Here is a 27,440-nt window from a genome sequence, read left to right on the forward strand (position 1 = left end):
TCAAAAATTTTAAAACATCACTAATCCGCGTCGGACATTCTGGCACAGGCCAAGCATTGGATCAGCTTTTGCAGGAGGGGGGAAAAAATCACTTCCTTCACGATCTGTACCCCAGCGACGCTCTGGAAGGAAGGAGGAGCTGGCAATGCTGCACGGATAACGCTGTTCTGTATCGCACATCTGCAGCGGTTTCTACCCGGGTTTGTTGTCAATATTCCGGGAAAAGTCGCGGGATTTGGCGCGTTGACAGCTGGAGCCTGGAGCGCCCTGCAGCCGTCAGTGTTGGAGGTGAGCGCAGCAGCGTTTGGCTGCTTTTCTGGACACAGGAATGCAAGTTGCGGTATATTTTTGTTTCTGATGGTGGAGCTGGAGCTGGAGAGCATCTAGGGATGTTAGTACAGCAGCGAGGCTCCTGCAACGACAGCACTAAGCTTTTATCAGCTTAAAAATAGGAGAATCAGAGGATCTGATCATGAAATCCCGTTCAATATAAACTGCAAGATGCTCACTTATCTAAGGGCCTTTAAAAGCATCACATGGTGCTGAAAACTGAAAGTGATGCTGAACCCTATGACTTAAAAGCTTTGCTCGAATAGATTTAACACACAGTGTTCCTGATTTGCACTGCGTTTTAATTAAAAGTTGGAGGATTGCAGGATTTTAAAGTTTGTCAAACAACTTTTAATTTTTAACCACAATGCACTGTTCAAATTATTGGGTTAGTCCAATCCATTTGCTTTTATTTAGTTAAACTCAATGGTAATATAGGCTACTGATCCATCACAACAGTTTTGGAATAAGGTAATTGCAATGAAATAAAGGGCAGTAACAATTTTTTATATTTTAAAAATGGTAAAAAGCATACTCTCCAAAACCTACTATAAAGAGATAATACATTATTTTTTTCTCCATCCCTATATTTATGTAGCCAGGATTGAGAACTATGGTGGTAAAATTATCATTGCTGAAAACTTACTTACAATTTTCTATGTTAAATCATGTACAAAATGAATAATTAATAAAAACAAACAATCAATTTAATATAAATTTTTATGTGCAAGTACAGCAAAATGTGCTATAATAAGAGCTGAAAGGTTATCAATTAAAAAGTGTACATCAGTTGGACTCTCCCATCCCCTAAATATGTTATGTACTGTTGTAAAAATAGAAGATGATGAAAATTGTAAATAACCACTATAACTACTTTTTGAAGGAAAACAAACAAACAATAAAAGATGAGATTTTACGGCTTTTTCAGTATTATTTAGTTTGAGTTTAACAAATATGACCACGTTTCGACTTGGTCATATTTGTCAATCCTTCTTTCATGCAGTTTATTGGACATTTTGTGTCCACAAACAACTTTTGATGCCAAATTGCTGCCAGATTCCCATCTAAACCCTTGCCACGCCATTTTGTAAGTTTTTAAGTTTTAAATAATTATTTTTTTTTTTGCTGTTCTTAGTCTCACTGTGTTGCTAAGAAATGTGCTCCAGCTTTAAATTCAGCTTAGTTGCAGATTACCAATGTTATTCCATTTAAAACTGTCTAGAATGTCCTAGTTCTTTATCATTTCATCCACCCTGAATACAGCCTCAGATACATCTTCTAAATAGTTACCCCACAGCACAGCCGGTATGAAGATCTAATGGGCATGCATAACTCTTTCTCTGCCAAATATACTTTAAGTAATTGTGACCAAAAAGTCCCAATTTGGATTCCATAACATGTTACTTCACACATTTCCTCCAGTGATTCCGATCCTTGCTGACCCACTGTAAATATATAACTTAGTTTCTTTCCTCTGTGTTCTTCTCCTAACGGATATCTTTGCACGCTTCGTTCTTCAAAATCTGACTAACCTCTATTCTTTAGTGAAAGGATGAAATGAACAACTCAAGAAATTCATTTTTTTTATTGGATTCACTTTAATTGATTGCACTAACTCTAAACAGTATGAAGCTCTTCAAAAACAAATAAGTTTAAGGATATGCACACTTGTGTAAATTACTGGCCCTTTTCTGTATTTCATGCTTTCCCCCTTAAAATGGTAGCTTATTTATTATTTGAATTGTGCAGGAAAAATGTTGTTGGGAGAGGATTTATGATGATTGGGCCATATTTACATCACAGAAATCAGATATTGTTGAAAGTAAAAGGGATGTCAGTTTATGTGAACATTTTCATTAATGTGAACTAAAGTCAGTAAAACTACTGACTAACTTCATTTTTATGCAACATAATTTTGTCACCTTTGTATTTGTTTATTTGAAGTGGAAGAGTGAACTCTGATCTAGTTGCTGCATAGTTTAAATTGCAGTTTCTGTGATTAACCATGAGCCTCCATATCTCTAATCCACCAGAGAGAGTCCCACAGCATAAAGCACAAGTTTGGCTTAAAGAAATGACCCAGCTGTTTTTGTGTGTTGTAAAGGTAGAACTAGAAGCTTCCTTAACTGGTCCTCTGGCAACAAATAACTTGTAAGAATAAATGAATAAACAAATTAATTAATGAATTAAGCAGATAAATTTTTTCAAACATATTGATTTTTACTTTTTCAACAAAACAAACAAAAAAAAACAGTAAAGAGAATAACAAAAATTAACATAAAGTGAGGCACATGCCAATAAAACAGAAACTTGTTCTTTTGTCCACTTAAACCGTGTTTTAGTTTGTTCCTTAAATCAGAGCTTTGACCACAAACCCACCCACAGGTAAAGTGGAGGATGCTCTTTTACCAGGTGGATCATCTAAGTAAGTGGTCCCCCTAACTGTCAATCATTCTGGTGATATGTTTATGTAAGACGTCCTACCAATGGTGTAACGACACAACAATAGGCCCGTAAGCAGCATTATCTGGGTGGGCCACATATGAAGTACAGTCAGTCTACCTGGTATCAGGAGGGTTTAAGAGGACATTTTTGCATCATTACATCTGCAAAGAGACATCCTAGTCCACAATTGCGAAGGGGGGCTACTAGATGTTAGTGACAGGGCCCCTAAGCAACTACAGTCTCTGCTTACCGATACTTATGCCATTGCGTCCTACGTTCTCGTCCCCATTTTCACTTATCGGTTGTGAGTCTGACAAATTGCAAATCTTCATTCGGAAAGTTAGTGTGTATGAGCGATGGAAACAGCTACTTTTATTCACAAGCCCATTTTTCCTCGGACATGCTCTCGTATATGTTTAATAGGTGTTCTCTCTCTGGAACGGGTACAGGGCTGTGCATGTGCATTGTTTTTTTTCTAAGGGTTGAGAGTGTTTTAAAAAAAAATTAAAAATTCGCAAAAATCCTGCAGTATATGTTTAACTCTCTTCTAGTTCCAACTTCTGAACACATTGGAACACATGGATTTGCTCATTCGTACGCTGAATGACCAAGCAAGCCATTGTGAGCATTGCAGGGTAACAATCAGAAAAACAAAAATATTTCTTATCATGTGTCATCTCTGTTGGCTAACAACCTGGTTGATTTTAGCCAGGTTGTTAGCTAGCTCTCATGTTTACGGAGAGCTCACATTGCCGAACAGCGGAGCTCTGCGTCACATGACTCATTCAGTGACGAATCGGACCCTCTCAAGTTAAATAGACAAGTTTTTAGGAACGACAGTGAGCCTCAACATGCACCAAGTGCTGTAAATCCCATGACCTGAGAAATCCCATGATGCATTGTTTGTTTGTTTTTTCTTTTTACATTGGAAATGAAGGTGAGAGGTGGTGCGCCAGCAATAAGCTTCCTGTATGAAACAACTGAAAACATGGAAACTTTTCCCAGGCTTCATCTGATAAAAAAAATTGATTCAAAAAAGAAAAGAAAAATGCAGAAGTTATATTTTATGTTATTTCATAAAATTGTGTTATGTGAGGGAAATTAGGGGACATTTTTTGTAGGTATTGTTATAATTTGTACGTGTTTTACACAGGAACCAAATGGTAGCCTGGTTCTGATTCACAGAGGCAGTAATCATTTAATATGAATCACAATTCAATACAAATACAACAAAGGTTTAAAAGTTTATGAAAATCTTTTTCCATTTTAAGGGAGTCTCCTATACATTTGGCCCACCCCAGGCTATAGCTTCAATTATTAACTAGTGGAAAGATTTTACCTCTGGAAAACAGTTTTTACATGTTTTGACACCAGCTCTAAAATAATCTCTCTTAAAAAACAATGTATTTACATCATTTTCTTATTCCACAAATAGAAACCAAGCATACATTTCCATTCAGAGCAAAGTCCCTTATTTTCACTCTCGGATGAAAGGTTTTCAAACTTTACTAGCTTCTGCTCATTCCTCTTCAGTTATGTTTGTGCAGTAAGATTTAATGGCTGTTGCTGAAATATCTTCTGACCCTGTTAGAATCCTGCTTGGCTAATTTAAAACTTCCTGAACACTGTGCTTGCTGCTTACAGATGTCTCTGGGACGAACTCCATGAGTAACAGAATCAAAAGAAGTCTGTGATTTGATTCTGTTTGCAGAAACTCTTTCCAAACCCATTTACTAATTTCTTTCAAGCGAGATTAACGTGCAAACAGAGAGTCTGGATTTAAGAAAGCATTTCTTTACATCTTAGACACGAATTGTAGGACTTAAACAGCAGTAAAGGAATTTTGAACAAGAAGAACTCAATTTGAGCTCAGAAAGCCACTGCTTGGGAGGGAGATGTTTATTTATTAGCAGGCGAGATTTCAGTTTTTTGTCTATGAATCAAAGGATTTATGTTCTTAAACAGAAAATACATGATGTAATGTTTAAAGAAAAATAAAACAAATTTGTAAAACTTAGTATGGTATCTTAAGTTTTAAAATCAGTAATGCAGTCCAGCTCTTCCTGTCTGCCCATTAGCTGCTGTTCAATGCCCAGTAGGAAGTGTCTGAGGCTACCCTGTGGATGATCCCGAACATGCTTTCCACGAACCGTTGTGGAGGAGCGTGGGGGTGAAAATGGATGCAATCAGTGCCCACACCCGAGGAACAGCTCCCATGTTCCAGCATGTCCGGCTGCAGCAAGTCTCCCGCAAACTCCGGAGAAGGTTGGTGGCGGGGATTCATCAGAGATTACTTAGGTCACTGATATAAAAACAGTGTTGAAGATGACCCGGATTAATCATCCAAGAGCCCTTATCGTGTCATGAATTAATTCTTTTTTTCATTTCATGTCATAAAAATGAATGCTGTTGTATTTCCGGAATGCTTTGCGTGATCAGAGTCTCGTTTCTTCAGAGATGAAACACTAATACGATGTCGGGGATTGAGCCTGTATCTCCTCCAAAGATTTCAGGTTGTTGTTTTTTTCTTTAGCTGCAGGTTCTAACTCTATGGCATGGGTGAAGAAATTCAAAAAAACTGGAGGAGGTCTAAAGAAGTCCTACCAACCTGGGAGCATGGTGTCCCTTGCACTAACTAAAGGTCTGCTAAATGAGCCCGGCCAGAACAGCTGCTTTCTCAACAGCGCTGTTCAGGTGAGAGTCAGGATTCATTACTTTTTTTTTTTATGCCTGCATGGAAAAAGTTTCGTTTTCGTTCCTTTTTTAATCACCGTTGTAGAATTGAGTCTGACCTTTTGTGGTCCTCAAACAGCAGCCGTAAAAAGATAATTTGCATAAAAAATTCTCTAACAAGGTGGTGTTTTTTTTTGTTTGTTTTTTTTGTTGGCTTTTGCTGAACTTGCAGGCTTTGTACATTTAACAAAAGCTGAGACCCACCAATCGATTGAGCAGTGTCTAGAATCAGCTGAGCTTCAGCTTGATCAGCTGGGTTTGCCAAGCACTCAGCCAGAGACAAATATAGCCGACTCTGTCAACTGAACTTATAGCGGTTCAGGTATCTCCAAAGTTAGATTCTGTAACGTGGGAAAGAGTTTGGGTTTAAAATAAACATATTAAAACTATCAAAAAGCCACCTGGAGATTTATTTTTTTAATAAAAAGTAAAGCAGCTAGTTTGAAGAACGACTCCAATGAAAATTAAAAGCTTGGAACTTTTGATTTTCAGGGATTGAAGTAAGTTTTGTACAGTGACACTGCAAAACTAGAAGCAGTTTTCTGGAAGATAGATTCTTTGAAAGATTTTTTTAAAATGAGTAAATATTAAAATAATTAATACACCTACAATAAATTCCATTTTTTTTAGCAGCGTCACAATCTAAACCAGATAATTTAAGAATATTAATTTGAGCACGTCTTTCATGTGGAAAAAAATACAGCTTGTTTTGGCATCATATTACTCTATCAGCCAGCATGGTTGTGTTGGTCAGTCTGGAATGAGCTGAAAGCCAAAGCCGATCCAATAAGTGCTCAGAACAGTTGCACATTCTGAAGGCAATCACCCAGATTGCCTAAATCAGTGGAATTTTACAACAAGATGCAATATTCTTGTGAAGATTTTCCAAGGACAACCTTGGAGTAATGTCTGAGTAGGAGGAAATGCTTAGAAAATTTGCAGATTACAGGAACTATCTATGTTTTCTAATAATTAACAAGGCTTTTGTTGGGTATTTCTATAAAGCCTGGAGCTCCACGCTAGAGACTGACATTTTTTCGGTATTCCCAAGAAAACTACACGACCCAAAAACCAACAGTGCTTCCGCTCTGAGTTTTTTACTCGTGCTCAAAAAAAAAAAAAAAAACAAGAATGGGAGTGTTGCAGGAATGAACATCCACTCCCGTGTCAGTCTCTACTCCACGCTACTCCAGACATATTGATTTGAGAACGCTGTCCGGATGGGAAGCGAAATGTCTTCAACTTGGGGAGGGAAAAAAAAAAGTCCAGTGGTTTTGTTTTTAAATTTTTTTTGGAAAACAAGATGCATTATAGTTGGACGAGTTTGATTTGTCAGTAATCATAGCGGTGTTTGAGAGTTTTTTAATTTTCCGTCACCAATCTTCTGTTGAACAGGTACTTTGGCAGCTGGACATTTTCAGGAGGAGTCTGAGGCAGCTCTCTGGTCACTTCTGTCTTGGAGATGCCTGTATTTTCTGTGCATTAAAGGTATTGATTTTTTTTTTCAATTAAATGAAGATACCAAAACATGTTACATATATATTTTATACTATGATCTTTAATTTAATCAGACATAAATGGCTGCCTTTTTCTCTTTCAGAGTATATTTAACCAGTTCCAGCAGAGCAGAGAGCGAGTCCTGCCCTCTGACAGCCTGAGAAACGCTCTCGCTGAAACCTTCAAAAATGAGCAGCGTTTCCAACTCGGCCTGATGGACGACGCCGCTGAGTGCTTTGTCAGTGTCTATTTGGCTTTTGTTCAGTACCATATTTCAAGGCCCTTTCTCCTTATCTCTCTAAGATGAGATACTAAAATTCACTTTGTCATTTTGCTTTACGTTTCAATGGTTTTCTAGAGAAGAAAAGCCTTTAAATTTGCTTACCTTATGTGTTGTATTTATGCTTATTTTGTACAAACAGGAGAACATTCTGGAGCGAATTCATTTGCACATAGTCTCTGACACAGCAACTGATTCTTGCTCATCCAAATCCTGCATCACTCATCAGAAGTTTGCTATGATGCTTTATGAGCAGGTAACCAAAGTCATCTGTACATCCTGTGCTCCTAAACTCTAGAAGTAATTTTAAGTTAGAAGTAAAAATACTGTGTAGAACAACAATGTAGATATTATAACTAAGTAAAAACAGTTGTTTTTGTTTTGCAGTTTGTGTGCCGTTGTTGTGGCGCTTCTTCAGACCCACACCCCTTCACAGAGTTTGTTCATTATGTGTCGACTACGGCTTTATGGTGAGTGTTTGGACGTCCAGTTTACTGTTATTCAGAACTGATTGGAAGCTCAGTTGCTGATAAATAGATCAAGTTATCATTTTTAATGAGCATAACTATTACGTTAATGCCTAGCATTTGCAGCCTGGCCTTCACTATCTTAATAACATCCAATGATTTCTTACGTGTTCAGTCGAGTGAAGCTGAGTTTTATGTCTTCATAGTCATTAACTTTCAAAGGTGACCTTCCTTGAGACTTTGTGTTAGTTTGTATTATGTTTAAAAAACCTCAGTTAAAGAAAAATCCTTCTCCCTGGTGATTTTAAAGACAAATTAAGTGCAGTCACCTTTGGCTGTACTTAACTTACAGCGGTTAAAGCATAAAGTTGGACCTGAAAGGTTGAAACTTAGACATGACTTGATTGACATGCATGGAGGTGTTGAGAGCAGACTTCTTCCTAGTAACAACACCAAAAACTAGTTGCAACTTCAGCATTTGGGTATGAGCCTTCAGTTTGCAGTACTAAATTTAAACCAAAGAGAAAAGATTTATAGTTAAGTTTAAAGTAAAAAGAAAGTCTTTTAAAAGGTCTCAGCTGTGATAAATGTGCTCCTGGAACCTATAAATGCAAGTAGACTAAAATAACATCAGTCACTTAAATCTCACCTTGAAGGATGGCAAATCCTTGTTATGAAAGCTTGGTGTGAAAATAGCATAGGAAAACTGAAGACAAAGGTGTAACACTTTCTAATTGATTTTATTTAAAACATGTCTGTGGTTACAATCTCCTTCATCATCTGTATTATTGGAAGCAGAGTTTCCATCTTTTCTATCAGTTTGCAAAACCTATTTATGAATTGCAACAAACCTAAAAAAAAACAGACATTAACAGAGCTAAATGCAGTAGTACAGTTTTAATAAATGTTTTAGTAAATTACTTTTCAGCCTGTATACCACATTTTCCACACTATAAAGCGCACCTCACTATAAGCCGCAACCACTAAGAAAAAAAACTGCAAACTTACACATATGAAACGCACCAGCCTATAAACCATTGATATTTAATGAACTGTCTGCCACCAAACCTGAAGGGGGACCTTGATATATACTGTATAGCCCCTGGAGTAGGGACAAATAAAAATGCTAGCTCCTGTTAGCTTGTTGGCTCGTGGCAGTAAGGGCTTGTCATGAAAGATGGGGCTTGTACCTACCCAATCTGTCCCAGTTGCACGATCCGTTCTGCGCATCCGCTATCGGCTCATTTGCACATGAGCATCCAGATATACATCTGGGTCACCCTCAATTATATTTTGTTAAAAAGACCTTAATGACATTTCCCCCTCCCCAAAAAATAGTAAATGTGCTAAAATATGTGTTAAAGGTTAATAATGTATTTCCTGAGAAAAGAAATGCCTTAAAATCCTTTGTTTTAACACTCGGCTATGCCCGATCTGCATCGGAAATTAAATCCTACGCTACTTCCGGTGGCTAACGTTTTCGGCTTTGGATTTAAACATAAATCTATTATTATTATTTTTTTTTTATCTTTTCTTTTCGTGTTAACATTATGGTATATAGTGCGTAATCCAAAGAAAGAAACAACTTAAAAGCATATGAACATGGTTTAATAATATTTTGCCGGACTGCTCTGAGCATCTCCCATGATGACGTCAGAGAAGCAGTTTAACGAAGGAAAAGCATCAGAAATGTCTCACAAAAGTCATGAAACATTTTTTGAAGATGTGTATAACCGTAGTATTCTTTAGTGAATTAAGGATAGAAATAAGTAATTTCAGTACCATAATTACATTATTAATGGACACCTGGATGTATATCTGTTCACGCATACGCAGTACGGATCGTGCTTCCGGGACGGATCGGGTCGCGACAGGGCTTCATCAGCTCTTTATTTCAGCTCTGCCGGAGTTGCACACATTGTTTCAAAAGATTTAATGCAGCAAATAAATATCAAAATGTGTGAATTGGGGACATTTGTTCTCCATTATGCCTCCTGCTGGCCTGTGCTTGCGCTAAATGAAAATTAGCCCCTTCTTTGATTTCTAACTTCTACCCCTGGCAGTTTGGAAAAATCCACAGACAAGCCGCATTTTGAAATAAGCTACATGATTCAAAGCATGGGGGAAAGTAGCGGTTTATATTTAGTAAGGTATGGTAATCTATGGGTCTACTTTCTGTCTCCCTAATCAGCCAACAAGTTGATCGGACACTGGGGAAGAACGAGCGGCTCAGGTCGGACATGTTTGGGGAACTGCTGCAGGCGGCAAACAGCACTGGTGACCTCCGAAGCTGCCCTGTATGTTTATGCTTTTATTGACTTTTTAAAAAGATAAATAAATATAGTCATAGTAAATTAATTAGAATGTGTGTTGTGATGAAGAATTTTTGAACGACTAATAATTACATTTTTAAAAGTAGTAGGAGTATTACATGTCCTTTTTGTTAAACCCTCATTTATGGATTCACTAAATGATGGAAAACATTACATTGATTAATTAGACGCAAACTGATCATTTCAAGACTTTATGGTAATTGTTTTTTTTGTTGTCTTTTTTTTGCTTATGATTAATAGTTGCATCAGACCAGTACAAAGATTTGAATGCACAAATGTTATGGAAAACTAAGTTTATTAGCTGCTTAAAGATTATTTTCAAACGTTAGTTTAATCTAAGTGTCTCATAACGCAGATTTTAGTTCATAAACTGTGAGGTTATATATTTTAATTGGGGTGTCTTCAGTATGTTTTCCTGTTGAACTTTTGTCTCAGACATCCATCTGAATTAGCTTATTATTGAGAAGGTTTTATATTAAAGGTGGCTTTGAATGAACCCTTTGGATGATTGGGTTGTTGTTGACATAAGAAGGAGGCAGAATTTATTTCTGTGTGGTTCACAGTGGAGCCTGTGATTTTCCCTTTTGTGCAACTCAAGGGCTGGGATGCAAAACAAGAGTGAGGATAGGGATAGTCGTAAAGGTTTTATCCCCGTTTTTTTCTCTTTTAAATTTGCTCCCTTTGCCTTCCCTTTCAGTTTCCATTAGTTTAGTGGAGCTTACTGCTCTGTTCCCTGGAACCCATGAATCTTCTCCAATCTCCTTCAGCTGCAGTCTGCTCTTGATGAAATAGGTTTGCCTTCTTCTTTTCTGCCTTTACTATCCTCTTGGTAGTTTTTTTATTTCATTTGAGACCAACATTATCTTCTAAGGTATTAAATAATACACCGCTACTTTAATTTGAGTAGAATCTTAATTGAAAAGCCTAAACTGTATCTTCCATCATCACATTTATTGGACCAAGTTAAAGTGAAATATGTAGTGTTTTTTCTTTTTTTTTCTGCAGAAAAAGAACCCAGTTTGGATAAAAAATGAAAAATGTTTGGATATTTTCTTTGTATCATGATCGTTTTTATTGTTGTCCATTTAATGTTTGCATAGTTTACCGGTAAAAGTTTGCAGGATTCCAGTAATAGTGAATTTGGTGGATAAAGATGATTTCAAAATCTTTAAGTAACATTCCTGCTCTAAAAATAATTGAGCTTTGTTTTTGTCTGGGAAACCCAGATCTCCCACTCGTTCATGATGCTCTCCAGCTTTTTCTGGAATTCCCATGTTGTTCACAGATGAGAAATATAGCTTGTTTACAACAACTGAGATTAGGGGCTGTTCACACTGTAGTTACTGTATGTATTAACTATATATACGGTATATAGGGCTAGTAAATATATTTAAAGACCAAGAATGAGCTAAAAGTTCCTTTTTGTTACCAGCTTTTTAACTTTTAAGCGTGTTGATGAACTTTTTAGCTCATTTTTGTTTGCAGCAACTTTCTTCCACACCTATGCTGCAGAGTGATAGTGGCCAAAAATAGTCCTAATTGATATCAAGGTGTGAAAACTTGCGCCACCGTACCATACCAGAACTGCTCTTCCTTTGTACGTTTCCCAGCCCTTCCTCATAGCAGGAGGATGGGTGATGGTAGTGACATTGTTAGGTCTCAGTTACAGATGGTGAAAGTTTCACACAGTTATATGTCACAAAAACATGACCTATTCCATTCATATAGTGACAATGACCGAGCAGTAAATTGACAGCTTCCCTTTTACCTCGTCTCCTTCATTATAACCACGCCATTACCTTCATTATTAAAGAAAACCATTATCACCCATATATCTATCACTGGAACAATAAAGTAGGTTGAACTCCTTGGATAACAAGCTAACAACCAAACATCTACTTCTCAATAGGTTATTGTCATGCTACCAAAACAGCTCTGGCCTCCGAGGTCATAGATCAGGAACGTCTGACAGGATTAAAGGATGTCTGGGCAGCAATTAGAGATCGTTAAGCCTTGTTTACTACAGCTTAATCCTCAGTAAAACTTTTCTCAGAGGTCTCAGGTAACGCTCAGACGGATGCAAGGAGGTCATTTTTCCCAGCAGTTGACTTTTTACGCTCCATGTCTAGAAAAAGGGCTAAAGATGCAGTATTTATTCTGCAGATGTTGATAGAGACGTTTAGGTGGAGCACGTCTGTGTTTCTGTGGATCTAGAGAGGGAAAAATGACAGGATGCAGGGTGAGGAAATATGGCATTGTATTTAGGAAGTCTGCATCTAGGTTCAGTCATTAACAGTTTGCAATTTCACTAGAAACTGTTTGTATGTCTTGTTCTCAATTTATTTTATTATTTTGGCCCAATAATAATGTTTCCATGTGGAGTTCCGGTTGTTTGGCCTATAGGCTGTAACAGTCGGTCTCATCGGATGATTTTAAGTCTATTTGGATATTTTACAAACAGACCCGGAAACCAAAGCAAGATACCATCTTTGATGCCATTCTGACTGAAAACCCCCAAATCAACAGCATTCATGGGATCTTGTCGCAGCTAATCTTTGTAAATGTTGGACTGGACTCTGCTTCTTCGCACATGTACATAACTAAACCTTTTACTGCCATTTTGTGCCATTATTTTTCTCTGTAATCATTGATGATTTATTTATTTCAATTTTTTTTAAACAATTTCTTCTTGCAATGTGTTTCTTTCCTACCGTTGCAGCATTTAACATTGTCTTTTGGTATTATTTCATTGTAATTTCTTTACATTGCCATGAGCTGAATGCACCAAAGTTTCTAATATATCTTCTTTCATTTGTGAATGCAATAACTGATCACTGTAAACTGATTTTTTTTATTTATTTGTTTCTATACTTGTTTTTTCTTATATTTTTTGTCTGTTTTTGCAGAGTGACTGTGGTCAGAGCATTAAGATCCGTCGTGTTCTCATGAACTGCCCAGAGATTGTCACCATCGGCTTTGTGTGGGACGCGGAGCAGTCTGACCTCACGGACGATGTGATCAGGTTTCTTGGTCCGCGTTTAAACTTGTGTGGGGTGAGAGCTGCATTTAAAAAAAAAGTAAAAGAATAATGGAAGAGTAATGTGTTTTTTTTTTTTTTTTAAGATGAGGGATCCATATCTGTGCTGTGATACGTCATGCTTTTGCTTAATCACAAACGTTGTATCTTTTAGCTTTTCAACCGAGTCACGGATGAAAATGCCAAACGCAGCGAGCTACATCTGGTGGGGATGATCTGTTTCTCCAGCAAGCATTACTCAGCCTTTGCTTATCACACCAAATCTTCTAAATGGATGTTTTTTGATGATGCTACTGTAAAGGAGGTTAGGATCTTTGCTGTAAAAAAACGCTATTTGCTCCTTTTCTATCACTTTGTTATGTAGCACATGTGCCTTGTTAATGCTTAGGCTTCTGTTTATTAGATTGGATCCAAATGGAAGGATGTCGCTTCAAAATGCATCAGGGGACATTTCCAGCCACTTCTTTTGTTTTACACCAATCCTGAGGGGAGTCCAGTTTCTAATGAAGATGCACCGAGACAAACCACCATGTGCCCTCACTACAAAGCCCAGATAAATGGAGACGTGACCAGTAAGGACGCCCTTCACTTATTAGCATGAGTACTTCACTATAACCCTTCAAAGACACACAACACAGGAGCTTTTTGTGCTTCTCTTCTAGCTAGTGAACTAATTGCAGCTCTGATTTTTACCAGCAGTAGTTAAGGGGCTGTCAAATTTAGTGGAAAGGTTCTCAGGCTTCGTGCATGTACTTATGCATTTAATTTCTGTCCATTCTAGGTCAACACCAGCTGCTAAAAGTTTAGTAGGACTGATCATTATGAGCATCACATATTAGTTTTGGAGTAAATTCAACCAGCATTCTCAAAACCTATTAATTTGAAATTACATTCTGAAGGTATAACCTCAATTACCTCGGTTTATTAGTAGTATAAAGGCCAGGAACACTGAATAGCGCTCTTTGAAAGTCAGTGGTAATGACCACACCCAACACGATTTTACGCAAGGGGGCTTGATTAGGACTGAGATAGACCCAAGGTCTATTTTAGTTGGACTATGCAGCAATTCAGCAGCAACTTCATGGGTTTGACAGGAAGAGAGACGCAGTTACAAAGTAAAACACATCCGCTTTGGGGGAAAATACAAAATATAATCTCTTAAATGCACAGGGAAAGAGTCGGTTCTGGAGTCGCACATTGCCTAAATAGTAAGTGGGACAGATTCATGCAAAAATAATTAATGTAATATTAAAAAATATAATACTTAACCTCCAATGGCAATTCAGGAGGACAGAAAATGGATAAAGTAGTGATCCTCTTTGAGTCTCGCAAAAACAACGAGGGACAGAAACCGCAGTTTATCAATTTCCCTAGAAAAAAGAATAACTTAGGGAGGAGAAAAAAATGGGTAAAACAGTGTTCCTCTTTGAGCGTCACAAAAACCAAAATAACGAGGAGCAGAAAGAGCAGGTAAGTTAGGCATTTTTCTCTCAATTCTATGAAACTAAAGAAAGCAAAAAATCCAAGATTTCTCTCTGAGAATCACCTCTCTCTGTCTCAGTGAGTAAACCGACCTATGGCGTTTATTGCTGTGTTTTCCTTTTCTTAGATCTCATTATGTTTTGAATATTCATATGAACATTCTCTATCTGATTTGGTTTGATATGCTGCACAGACTCTGCTTTGCTTTATTGAATGCAGCATTATAACTTTTTGTATTCTGTTCCAAATGTGGGAAATTATTGTAATTTTTGGATAGAACAGAGACAGAAGTGAAAACAATCTGTGCAGATCTGCCCACCCTGCCAAGTCCAAACCTCTCTACGCAGTCAGTGTGACATGGAAATAAAATCGGTTCGGGGATTAAAAGGTCATACGCAACTGGTGTTTTCAGGCCTTAACAGTAAGAAGTACTTCCGCAAATAAACATCGAAATGGGTTTGCTTGATGTAAAATCATAAGCTTGATTATTAAAAGTGATGCAATGCTTTTAAAAATGGATTCAATACTGTTTTCATGTCACAATCATCTCTTTGTATTGTTTTTTAATCACATTATGGTATTAAATTATCTCTTTGTTCTGAGCACACCTACAAAAAAAGAAAAGGCGCAGGTGCTGAGAGAAAAATGTATAGATGTAAAATAAAAAATTAGTAGAAGACCTGAAACATTTATTAAACCAGGAGGCTCCATTTTAAATTTAAGATCTCATTTACAAGGGACTCCTGGCTATCTTACAGATTATGCATAAAAAGATGAAGCAGATTATAAAACATTTAATAGTGAGACACAGGCTAAAACAAATAGAAAACTAAAGACTCTCTCACAATTACTAGTAAAACAAAACTGGATGATTCCCAAAACCTGTGGCAAACTGTTCTGTAACATGTTTGGACAAAAGTAGAACCATGTGTCTCTTTGCTTTTTACTGGCAAAAGGCTCACACTGTAAAGGTTTGTTTTATTGATGCTATAAATAGATGTATAGACCATCGTGTACAGAGTGTAAATAACATTCTTAGAGTGTGTTGGTATTTGAATAGCTCTAACCAGCTGGTAACCAGTTAAACAGAAACCAGACCCATTTGGAAGAGCATCCAGCTAAATCTTTACTTCATGCACTGGTGTAAACAGCTAGTTGTAAAGTTCAGAGTTCAGCTCGACGTGTCATAAAATGTGGTTTAAGTATTCCTGCTTTACTTTCACTGCTTTCTGCTTGTTTCTTTAGTAACACATTGCTGATGTGTTTAATGACTGCTAGTTTTCATGCTATTTAATTTTCTAAGTATGCTCATTCTACAAGGTTAATGTAGCCATTAAACCAGCAACACTCTCTAGCCCCATTTTATAAACGGAAAGAAAACCTAAAAGTGTGAATTTTACCCACTGGCTTGCAGAGAATTTCTTTGAAAGAAGCAATGGCCGACTGTAGGATTCTGCCATTAAAAATCCCAGAGAAATGCTTCCTGTCCCCATCCCATGGCCTGGACCTAACATGAGGATGATGTCTCTGTTGCACGCAGATTACCACCCACGCCTAGCTGCCTAATCCCCATTCCTGTGGCCAAAGCGCCAAGTGCTCTCACTCCTCCCCTTGATGTTTCAAACATTTTTCCTCCATTATTTATCAGCCTGCATATCTTTTGGGAGGCAGCGGAGGGGGATTTATAGTCCAATTTAGTTGGATTTGCTTTGCTTTTAATGTGTTGCGCGAACACTTTGGCAGGGGGCAGAATTCTTACTTTTATGATGGTCAGGGTGAGTACGTAAATCTGGGCTTTTCACAGGAAACAGAGGCATTGTTTGCTTTTTTGTATTTTGCTCATTGCAATTCTTTTCTTTACTTGATCAATCTCTAATCAGGTTTACATATTACAGTTTCTTTATTTTGCTATTCAGCCCAGCTGGCTCCTGCTGGAGTTTTTGCATAACTGAGTCTCTGCAGTGAGAAAGGCGCCATGATGCATGTACATTAGTTAATTACTTGGCAGATGTTAGGCACATAAAGGTGGAATTCAGTCCAAGATCGCTTTTAAAGGGAACTTCCTAAATGTCAGCATCACATGTGGATATCCATCAGTGCTGCTTTAACAGTAACACAAATGTATTTTCCTTATTCCACCTTTTGATTTAAGCTTCAGATATAGTTTCTGTTCTCAAACTATCATCCTGTTTTTTAGTTTTTTTTGACACCCTGATCAAGAGGCTTTTTAAAGTTACAATACCAGCTGAGTAAAAATAGATGCAGCTGTAAATGGAGTCAGAGAAAATGATTTAATTAGGAGGAGTTGAGATGTGAAAGTGAATGACGGCAGCTGTTAGATGTAACGCGCTCGTCTGAAGGCAGATGCCCGCAGTTCATGCCGCGGCTGCTCCTCGCTGTGACCTGCTTGCCAGGCAGAGGAAACTCACCGCAGGCTTGGCAGGAGAGGCAGCGGAGGTGTGTTTTTATCTGTTAGTGATGCAGCATCTGTTCTTTTCTAAGACTTTGTTTTGTTTCCTGCTTTTATTTGGAGAAGGACAGAGAGGGGAGGGTGGGGATGGGGATCTGTGAATCTGGAAATCTATTTGAGCTACTTCTATATTTGTCCTGTCTGACAAATTCACTTACAGGAAAGGCTCCTTTTTATAGGACCCAACCTTCATAAAACAAATGGAGCCAATGAATGACTGTGTTTTTAGGTTTAGACTGTAATTAATCATCCTTTGATTTACAGAGTCCAGTTTTGCCCAAAGTTGATTCATATCTATCTATATTCTATTTTCACACATTTATTGGGGGTTACAGGTAAAAGCACTGCCTTGTGAGACTGCTCCCATATTAAGGCACATTACAACAACAGACCTTGAACAGGGTTCAACAATCTGTGTTTTTAAATCTCTTCTGAAAACGCATATATACTGTCTGGCATTAAATGCAGAGTATATCTTACGCTGCATATATACATGTATATGTGTGTATATATGTATATGTATATATATATGTGTTAGTGTATATAATATATATATATATATATATATATATATATATTAATTAATAGCATATATTAACCTATATAATTATATATACCGTATATATATGTTTCATTAATAGGATCTTTAAGATTTAGACTATTTAGCACAACATGGGGCAATAACCCAGTCTTCCTCAGAGAGGTTGAGGCTTTGACTAAAATTTTGTTTCATTCTGTTTTGATGCTTTAGTGCCTGAACTAATATTTCGAAGAGCATAGTTTGCACCTGTGTATGATCTAAAACTTTCTTCTTCTCTTTGCTATTTTGCAAATATTTTTCAGAGATTATTGCTGGCATGACTTTCTCTTTGTTAAATGTTCTCAAGAATCTGATTGTGGTCGATTTGAGAAGTGATGTAGTCCAGACATTTTCAGCTCAGCTGTTCAAATTCAACAATAAAAAATAACAAAAAATACATTTATCACAGCTGATATTTAAAAGTCTTTTCAATATTTTCAGCATTGCAAGATTTTCTAATACTGACCATTCCTCTGTTAAATGCAGTATGTAGTTTGTAAACCTGTTATTCATCTGCTCTTTGTTATTTTCTGTCCATAGTCAAACATCCCTTTGGGAGTCCTCGCAAATTTCAGGATCCTTTTATGGAGAATTTACAAAGACCAAGTGAAATGTCAAAGAAGGACAGAGGACATCGACGATCTGAGGCTTCACAACACAAAGGTAGGTGCAGGAGGGACAACATTAAAAAAGGCAGGGAGCACAGAACAAATCTGAACGGCAGAGAAACTGTTGGTTTCTTAAGGACATTTGTCGACTTTCTTCAGAGACGACTCATACGAGATCTTCATCTCCTCCAGAGAACGGGCCCAGGCCTCCTGTGGAGAAAATAAAGAATTACCTACGCTCGGAGAAGTCATCAAATCACTCCAGCAGAGCATCTCAGGATCCCCATGGACAGTCCTGCAGCACACAGAGTGGGGGACACATCAGAAAGGCCAACATTTCCCCAGGACGTAATGAGCAGGAGGGTAGCAACAAACACTGGGAGAAAGGAGGCAGCGGGAGCCAAAACAGGTCAAAGTCAACTTGGAGACCCATCAGGGAGGTGTTGAATGTAGACACAGTACTGAATGAACTAGAGCAGCGGCGGCAGCAGCAGGACAGCAAGCCTTCTTCCCAGGAAAGAAGTCGCACAGAACCAGGCAGGGAGCGCGAACATGCAAAAGCTAGAGAAGACCGTAAACAGAAGTGCTTAATGACCATTTATGAGGACGAGCAGCGTCACGAGACGGAGAGCCACAGCTCAGTGGAGTCCGAGAGCAGAGCCAGCCAGCAGCGGGGAAGCAAGCTCAAAGGTGTCCCAAAAACTCTGCTGCGCAGCGACACCTGGACCATTCAGAGGACAGAGTCCGGTTACGAGAGCAGCGATCGGCTCAGCAGCGGCTCCACCAACCCTGACTCGCCTGGGGTTGATGGCTTCGGCCTCAAACCAGATCAGAGGTTAACACCTGAGGTCCTTTTACCAAGGTGAGAGAAGTCTAATTCCTAAGTGCATTTCATTTGATAGAACAACACAGAGATCATTGAAGCCGAAAATTGACCAGATCGGCCAGCTGGAAACTTTGTCCACTCATTGAAAGCACCATACTTGGACAGGTTGTGGTAAAACACCTCTCGTCCTAGTGAATACTGTTGCAATCTTGTCGGGAAATACACCCACATACATCTGTGTAATTAATCCTAACTATGATAGTCATTTATATTAAACAAAGATAAAGTCTCCCTTTTGTTATCTCCCTAATTTGAATTATTATTGACCACCCATCAAGAAAATACGAGTGGAGAAAATTAGAAAATGCTGTTATGTCATTTTACGTTTCAGTCAGCTGCATCAAAGAGAAGGCGTTGCAAAGTCAAGTATAACATCATCTCTTTCCCACAACAGTAAGTCCAAATGTTTTCTGTACTTTTATAAAGTTTCTAGCTGATCATTGTTATTGTAATCCTGATAAAGCAGCTGTGGATCTACTCCTTTAATTTCTTTAACTACGGGGAGCACACCTCACTGTATTGTAGATTGATGTTGACTAAAACTTATTTAAGGTGAAAATAACTTCCGAGTTTTGTTGACTTTATGAAGCTCTTTGTGAGACAAAGTTAGTGATAAACAAATAAGATATAGACACTGATTGAAAGGAAGCCGATCCTTTTGATTCATATTTTTTATGTTTATGTAATTTCACGTATCTCATATTTCTATTTGTATTTAAACAACAAAAAACTAAACAAAGACAAAGCAAAGACAGCTCATACTGAAATCTGATTAACTGTCGTATGGAAACCTGTTAGGGTCAAACCTCATAGGTTCAGAGCAACACGTAAACTTTCAACGGTTAAGGTAAACCAGAAACAATGCCTGCTGGGATAAAGCTGAATAGGTAATAAGGAAATCGGCTGTATTAATGACACATACACAACTGGGAATAATCTATATTAATAATTTGAATTTCTTATTCTAATACTAGTTTATAATCATTTCAGATACATCAATAGAACAGTTTAAATAAATAAAAATCAGGGAAGTTTTTATCTATTCACTGAACCCTGAGAGACATAACTTGCAGCTGGTACTGAAGTGCTGCTGTCTAGTCTGCTTTAGGAAACATCAGTTTGAGCTAAAAATAATTTGTTGAAAGAGGAAGCCAAATAATATGAGCCACCAACTTCAGATGTAAAACAGGACCCATGATTTAAAACAGAGCACAGCAGCAAACGCTTGACAGTAAAGGTGGATTCTTTTTCTCTCCTGTAACTTGTCTGCAGAACCTTTTGGAGAGGCAAAAAAAAAAAACAATTTATTTTTTACCTACCTCTATCTGGTAAGGACAAGTAGGACTTCTGGGATGCTTGGATGGCAACTTCTGTACTGTTATTTTTAACCCCTAGAAATTTTGTGTAACGTCATCTGATGCTGTCAGAGTATAAAAGATTGCAAAACCTCTGGGTTGATTGCTGCTCCTAAACTTGTTATTTACCCCTATGCCCCAATCTACCCGGCACAGACATTAATCTGATGATAATCCCACAAAGCTCAGATAGCGCAGCTGGACACAGCCTCTGACATTGTCACAAATAGCATTCTGTTGCAAATAGCATTCTGTTGCACGCACTGTCTTGCATTATCCAAAGCAAGACTGTTCTTTAAGAACAACACAAAAAGTCTTAGTATTTGAATAAATCTCTTCAGGGTTTTATTTATATATATATATATTATTAATTTTAATTTTTTTAAGCCTTATGTCTTTGCTGTTGAGTGGTTTTAGCGTTCTAAATTAACTGCTGCCACCTAGTGTTCAAACTGAGCTCAGCATTTAAATCAGGTACATGTAAAGTTTTGTGCTTTCCTGCCTTAGTTGGGTAAGAGGATTAGGCTCAAATGTTTCAACTGCAATATATCTGATACTTTTGATTAAAGAGTTACATTTATATTTTAGGCAGGCTTGGAATTATTTTTAACAAAATTTTACATAAGTTTATCTCCAAATTTAGAGAAAGAAATTGGATTTCTTTCAGTCACTAATCTGCTTTTTCATTCATGTTTGTGTGATTATTGACATAATGTTCATCTGATGCAAATATGTCTTTTGTAAGCATGCTTAGTGTGAGGGATTGCCTTTGAGTCAATGAGTCGATGCAATCAACTGGTTTTCCTTAAATAGAAAACTTTGAATCCATTTGATTGTATGATCTGGTGAACTGGAAAGAGCCTTGAGATGACATTTGTTGTGAATTGGCGCTATATAAATAAACTGAATTGAATTGTAACTTTTCATCTCTTTGCTTTTTTTTCTCCTGCCTCTTAGGTAAACATCAAACTAAACCTCAGGGGAACTCTGATCAAGCTTCACACTCTCAACTAAAGTGCAGTCCGGGTTCAAGGTACTGTCCCTATCTGTTAATTATTGGGGTTTATTATAGGCACTTTGTTGGTAGTTAGGCTTTATTTCTAAGTGAAGATTGACTTTAACTCCTGCAGGTATAGCTAAATCCAATAAATTGAAATCTAAGTGAGTCAATTTTTCTTTACAATAAATGCATTTTTTTTTTGATTGAGCAATAATCTGTCGATTATTTTTTCGATTAATTGATCAACAATTGTATAGCCAAACATTCCTTAAATAAGTTTTTTTTTTTAATTAAATTTATTAAATAAAATAGATTTATTTCTACTTGAGGAGCAGATTGACAGATTGGATGGATGGATGCTAAAGTTCACTTTTTTTTTTACAATTTTGTATTATTATTGCTCGGCTAAAGGCATGTTTTACAGTCTCTATACTCCAGTTAACGATTAATAGATTACCGGTACTAAATTAGTTGATGATTATTTCAATGATCAATTAATCACAATTAATCTGACTAATTGTTTAAGCCCTAATTATCTTACTGTAAGTGTAAAAATGCTCATTCCATTGGAAGATCATCCTATTTACCTACTTAAATTAAGGGTAAATTTAATTATTTGAAGAAGTTTTACTCTTTTTTTCTCAAGATCATTTTTGTCTTGTGGAATCAGCTTTTTTTTATAGATTTTTTTTTTATTGTCATTACACTGTAAGAAATACAGTGCAACAAAATGAACTCTCTGCATTTAACCCATCCCCTTGGGGATGCAATGGGCTGCCATTGTGCGACGCCTGGTGGAGCAGTGTGGGGTTAAGGGTCTTTGCTCAGGGACCCAAAGTGGTAGTCTGTGGGAGTGGGACTCAAACTCAGAACCTCTGGATTCCAAGCACAATGCCTTAACCACTAGGCCACCACTCCATTAGATATCTATAAGTGCTTTATTCACAGCGCTGTCTCACATATTGTCAGCACCTGTAATGATGTTTAAAAAGCCTTGTTAATAAAAGGTCAACCTTTCAATTGTAGTGTAGCTATATAGTGTGCAATTAATTCAATGCGTTTATTAAATTGCTAATCTCAATGTTTCACATAGAATATTATGATTTAAAAAAAAGTACCGTAATCAGAATGGGGCCTGATTCTCTTCCAGACTCTTTAAAATGTGAAGGACAAAAGAAGAGGTTCCTAAAAGACAGATGTGTTGTTTTTTTTATCAGGAAGTGGCTACATAAAAAAAAAAAAACACTTCCCTAAACTTGCTATTGTCAGCCATAAGAGCAATCCGTTAAAAAGAACAATGTTGGAGAGCAGCCAAACATTAGACGTAAAGGGGACCCAAGTTTACCATACAGTAGGGATGATACAGAGGGAGTTAACATAACCTTTGGAAAGATGTTAAAGATGTACCAATAAATGTAGCTAGTGCTGCTTATAAAAGGGATGCAAAATGTAGCAGGATTAATATCGTTATCAGCCAGTGTTGGACATGTTTATACATATCGGTGAGTAACTTCTGGTTATGTGGTTGTTGTTTGGTTGTGTGAAAGTGATTATATGATGTACAAAAAGGCTGTGAAAATGTATGATATTGGTAAATATCGGTCATTGACCATAACAGCAATATTATTCCAGTATATTTTAGTATTTATAGTATTTTTACATTGGTACATCCCTAGTATACCCCTGTCTATGGTCAAATCTAATCCTCGTACTAATTAAAAACACTTCAGATTTGAAGTTCCAACCACTGAAAAGAAGTGTTGAATTAAAGGATAATTGTATGCTGAGGAGATATTTTCTTTCCCTCAGTTGAAGGATCAAAGGAAGCTTCTCTAAGCAATCCTAGGAGTGTATCCCCTTGACCAGGTGTCTGCACCCTAAAATGAAATGAAGAGGCAACTAATGTGTTTTAATAACAAATACCAGTTATAGAAGCTCTGTGAGTTTTTTTTCCTAAGAATATTTGATTGAATTTCCCCAACAGAATCACATTTAAAAAAACATAAATATGTTTTTAGATTAACTTTTCTTGGCAGTAGCTTGGAAAATATCAGGGTTTTCATCTTGTTTTCTTTTTTCCATCAAATAATGTCCAGTGAAAAAACAAAAAAAACATGCTGCATCTATATTAAATGTTTTTCTTTATATTAAAAGCTAAAAATACAAAACAACTGTTGGTTGTTTGAAATTGCAATATATTAAAGAGATATTTAACCAAAAGATAATGAGCTTTGTTTTATTTAAACCCTGCATAATTTGCTCTAAATTACTTTTACTCAGTCCGACTTGGTACAAAAGATTAGTTTTGATGGTATTATTTTTCTATTCCAAAGAAAAAAATAAACTGAAAAACTTGAGCATGTAATGTTTTTTTTCCATCCTTTATTTAGATATCTAAATAAATTCAATATAACTATGTTGCATATGTTTTGTGAAGGCCTCTGAGTTTTGTTGATTCTCAGTAAAGAAAATCATGAGAACCAAGGAATACTACAGAGTTCAAGTACTGTGGAGAAGTTTAATTAATTTTTAGATCATAAAAAAAGAAATGCTGAGGTTATTTCCAAACTGGCAAAAGACACAAGGAAGGGGTTGACCCTTTAAACATACAACATGGTGTTAAATGGAACCATAGAATGGCTCAAAGTACAGACCTAAATACAATAGAATTGGTGTAAATATTTAAAAAAAATCTATGAAAAATATGTTTGTTATCCAATCAGTCCAAGTTTAAGAAATTTTTAGGAGATAATTATTTATCTTTGGGACAGAAAGCAACAAACGTAAACTGCATCGAAGGTAAAGACTAAAAAGTGGCTGAATGCATGCCATGCTTTTAGATTTCATTTGGTTAAAAAAAAGTGAACATTTACAAACTGTACTTTTCCTTTTTGCTAATAAAACATGGATGTCTTTTGAGTGTAAAAAGACAAAGAATGAAAAAGCTTTTGAGAAATGAAACATTTGCATGACGCTGTAAAGAACTGCACACGATAACTTCTAAGATTTCCTTACCTGCTTTTTCTCCCTTGTAGACAGAGATCAAAATACACGTCTAACACATCTAGAAAAGCTAAGAGTTCAGCCGGATCGGAGAGCAGGCAGAGCGAGCACCAGGATCCCACTAACTGTAGAGGACACGGCAGGGAGAACAGCACCCCAAGGCACATCACAAAGACCAGCAGCTCAGAGTGGAACAGCTCAGATGATCTTGTTCTCTCGGAGTCGGAGGACAGAGAAAGCACCTACCTGTCCAGTAACAGCGAGGCTGTCACCTCCGATTCCCCAAGTCCCCACGTAGACCTGCCATACCACCCGCCCTGCAGCGTGACAGCAGAAACTCAGCTCGGTGCAGCAGGGTCACCTTACCTTAGACCCAACCAGCAGGCTTCTCCGCTCCACGGCGAAACAAGCCATGCAGCGTTTCGCCCCAGAATGCTTCAGGAACCCTTTCCAACGAGCCCTCACACGCCCCATTCATCATACGTCAGCCCCAAAAGGAGGCCTGACATTTCCAGCCTCCGAACCTTCTCAGATGCGAGCTCAAAGTCCGGGTCCGACCCAGAAAGGAGCACTCAGTCATCATGTGAGAGCGAGGAGAGAGTGCCGGGGAGCCGAGCTGACGAGGCAGCGCAGGCCCCAGAGGTTTCTCTGACCACATACTTTAACGTCGACAACTGTATGACGGAAACGTACCGCCTCAAGTACCACAACCAGAGGCCTCTGGTCCTCTCTGCCACAGTGCCAAGGACAGCTGCTGAGAGTGAGCGCAGAGATAACAGCCACACACTTTCCAGTGATGCACACTCACATGATGTGCCGAAAGGCCGACCAGAAACAAGTAAGACTTAGAAAGATAAACATTCAAACAGAACGAAATAGCTATATAAATTAGTACTCTGTAATTCTGATCAGCTATTGCCCTGAGAACCTCCATAAAATACATTTTAACAACAGAGTTCTCATCTTTTTTTCTGCACAGGCCATAATAGCAATAAACCCACTGCAAAATGGAAGCCAGTGACAGCCAAAGGACTGGATGAGCGAGGTTTTTTATGAGTGTTGACTTGGTAAGTTTTGTTTACATGAATGGACAGCACGACTGGATGCCAAAGAGTTTACAGAATGGAAATATATTCAGAAGCCCCCCCCACCCGATGTCTCCAGACTGGGTGGAACCTGTTTATGCAAGCTTGTCTCATAAATACAACCTTCTTCTAAATGCTGTTGAGTGTTTGTTTAACAGATGATCGACTTTTACATATATCTCCCACTGTCCTGTTGTGTTGAATTGAAATTGGTTTGTTCTATACTTTTTTTGGGACTTTTTTTTTTTGACACATCATGTCAGGTTTGTCTTGCTTTGTTTTATTTATGGATGAGTTCTGCAGAAAGGTTAAAGAACAGGCAAAGCTCTAATACAGTTAGATAGAGCCATGGCAGATTTAGATTTAAATGTTTTTTTATTTTATATATATATATTTTTTTTTTAACTTTTTGGTAAGGAACAAAAAATCATTTAAACCTGTCTGAAAAGGTAAAGGAAAGTTGAAAACGGTTTGAAAACATCAAATCTTTCGTATAATAGCTGACCCACTTTCTTCATGTTTCCTCTGGTGTTTCGATTCGGTTTCATGTTCAGTACAGGACTCCACATAAATTATTCAAAACTTTAAAATTACTTATTTAGAAATATTTTGTTGTTGAAATGAAAAGGTTTCTTTAAATCTGTTAAATATTATGGATTTCACTGTACAGGGGGAATGCATTTCTGATATCTGTTGATTTTGTCTGTGTTGCTCACTTGGTAATAAATGAACAGCCTCTAAATTATATGGTAATCTGAATTCAGCGAAGAAGAACTGAATGTCAAACCAAAATAAACAAATTTATAAACTGGTTTCTAAGCTGTTGAGGGAACTGAACGATTGATCCTCTGATAAATCATAATAAATAATAGGAAAAAAAAACAAACTTCACATCTATATGTAAGTAGTTTGGTCACAATGTTCGCCCAGGAAGTTTGGTCCTTCAGCCTTTTAAATAAATAAGAAAACTTAATTTTCAAGATATCTTTGCTTTTATCTGACAAGTCAGAGATTCAGTTCCCTTCAGAAAGCTTTGGCAGGATTTAGGTCTAGAGAAAACTGAGGCCACTTTCTACCTCCGTTTGATTCATCTTCAGCCACTTCCTTCTTACCACTGACGTGTGTTTCTGGAGCAGCCATGTACTGAAGTAAAATGGATGGTTATCCTGTTTGTCTTTTCTGGTGATGAACTGGTGACTTATCCAGCGTATAACGTCTCACAAACACAGACCACTGGAGAAAGTCACCAGCTGCCACTGCACACTATCTAGGGCTAAGTGGTTAAAAATAAAAGTTCTGGGTAGACTTCTTTGAGAGAACACCTTTCATCTTCTCTAAGTCTGCTAATCTAATGATTCCCATTGATGGTCTCATTCCGGCCTCTTGTAGATCCTCTGCCTCGTCCCTTTAGTTATTTGTTCTGTTCCTGGTGGAGAGGTTGGTTTGGATTGACCTAATTCAGGACTCACGTGTTTTTGCCATACACGAATGGCTGAGATTAATATATTCTATAACCGATGCTGTTAGGTGGATCTATAACAGATATGCCTAACAGATCAGGCGGATCTGTTATAGAATAGAATAGAATTCAACTTTATTGTCATTACACTGTCACAAGTACAAAGCAATGAAATCAACTCTCTGCATTTAACCCATTCTTTTGGGGAGCATTGGGCTGCCATTGTGTGGTGCCCAGAACTGCAAAAATATATCTTTATCTAAATAAGTAATTTTTCCTTAAAGTAAGAGCATTTTGTCTTGAATTGAGGAGGAAGGTGAGACATTTTGCCAATAGAACAAGACAAATTACATTTAAATTAAGAAACAACAATTATTTCAAGTGCGTATT

At 37.4% G+C, this 27,440-nt stretch overlaps 1 protein-coding gene across 2 annotated transcripts; it reads left to right on the plus strand.

The window, feature by feature from the left end:
- LOC107097689 (inactive ubiquitin carboxyl-terminal hydrolase 53-like) lies at nt 1-27,279 on the plus strand. Of its 2 annotated transcripts, none has more exons than XM_015394939.1 (17): nt 1-288; nt 4,854-5,040; nt 5,309-5,469; nt 6,904-6,996; nt 7,109-7,243; nt 7,428-7,541; nt 7,673-7,755; nt 9,944-10,049; nt 12,992-13,138; nt 13,277-13,426; nt 13,526-13,694; nt 18,195-18,317; nt 18,455-19,124; nt 19,480-19,541; nt 21,461-21,536; nt 24,539-25,344; nt 25,486-27,279. In XM_015394939.1, the coding sequence occupies exons 2-17, from the start codon at nt 4,956-4,958 to the stop codon at nt 25,560-25,562; spliced, it is 3,057 nt and encodes a 1,018-aa protein (XP_015250425.1). In that variant the 5' UTR covers nt 1-288; nt 4,854-4,955; the 3' UTR covers nt 25,563-27,279. The 2 variants fall into 2 exon arrangements, with proteins under 2 accessions (XP_015250425.1, XP_015250424.1); XM_015394938.1 differs by having other exon boundaries at nt 2-288; nt 18,422-19,124.
- The last annotated feature ends 161 nt before the right edge of the window (nt 27,280-27,440 follow it).

The sequence above is a fragment of the Cyprinodon variegatus genome, unplaced genomic scaffold (assembly GCF_000732505.1).
Source record: "Cyprinodon variegatus isolate N-32 unplaced genomic scaffold, C_variegatus-1.0 Scaffold715, whole genome shotgun sequence".
NCBI classification, from domain to species: domain Eukaryota; kingdom Metazoa; phylum Chordata; class Actinopteri; order Cyprinodontiformes; family Cyprinodontidae; genus Cyprinodon; species Cyprinodon variegatus.

Coding starts and splice junctions, on each gene's coding strand:
- LOC107097689 (XM_015394938.1), top strand. CDS start 4,956: ATGCAATCAGTGCCCACACCCGAGGAACAGCTCCCATGTTCCAGCATG. Junction 13,427..13,525: donor ATGATGCTACTGTAAAGGAG/GTTAGGATCTTT, acceptor TCTGTTTATTAG/ATTGGATCCAAATGGAAGGA. Junction 13,695..18,194: donor GATAAATGGAGACGTGACCA/GTAAGGACGCCC, acceptor TTCTGTCCATAG/TCAAACATCCCTTTGGGAGT.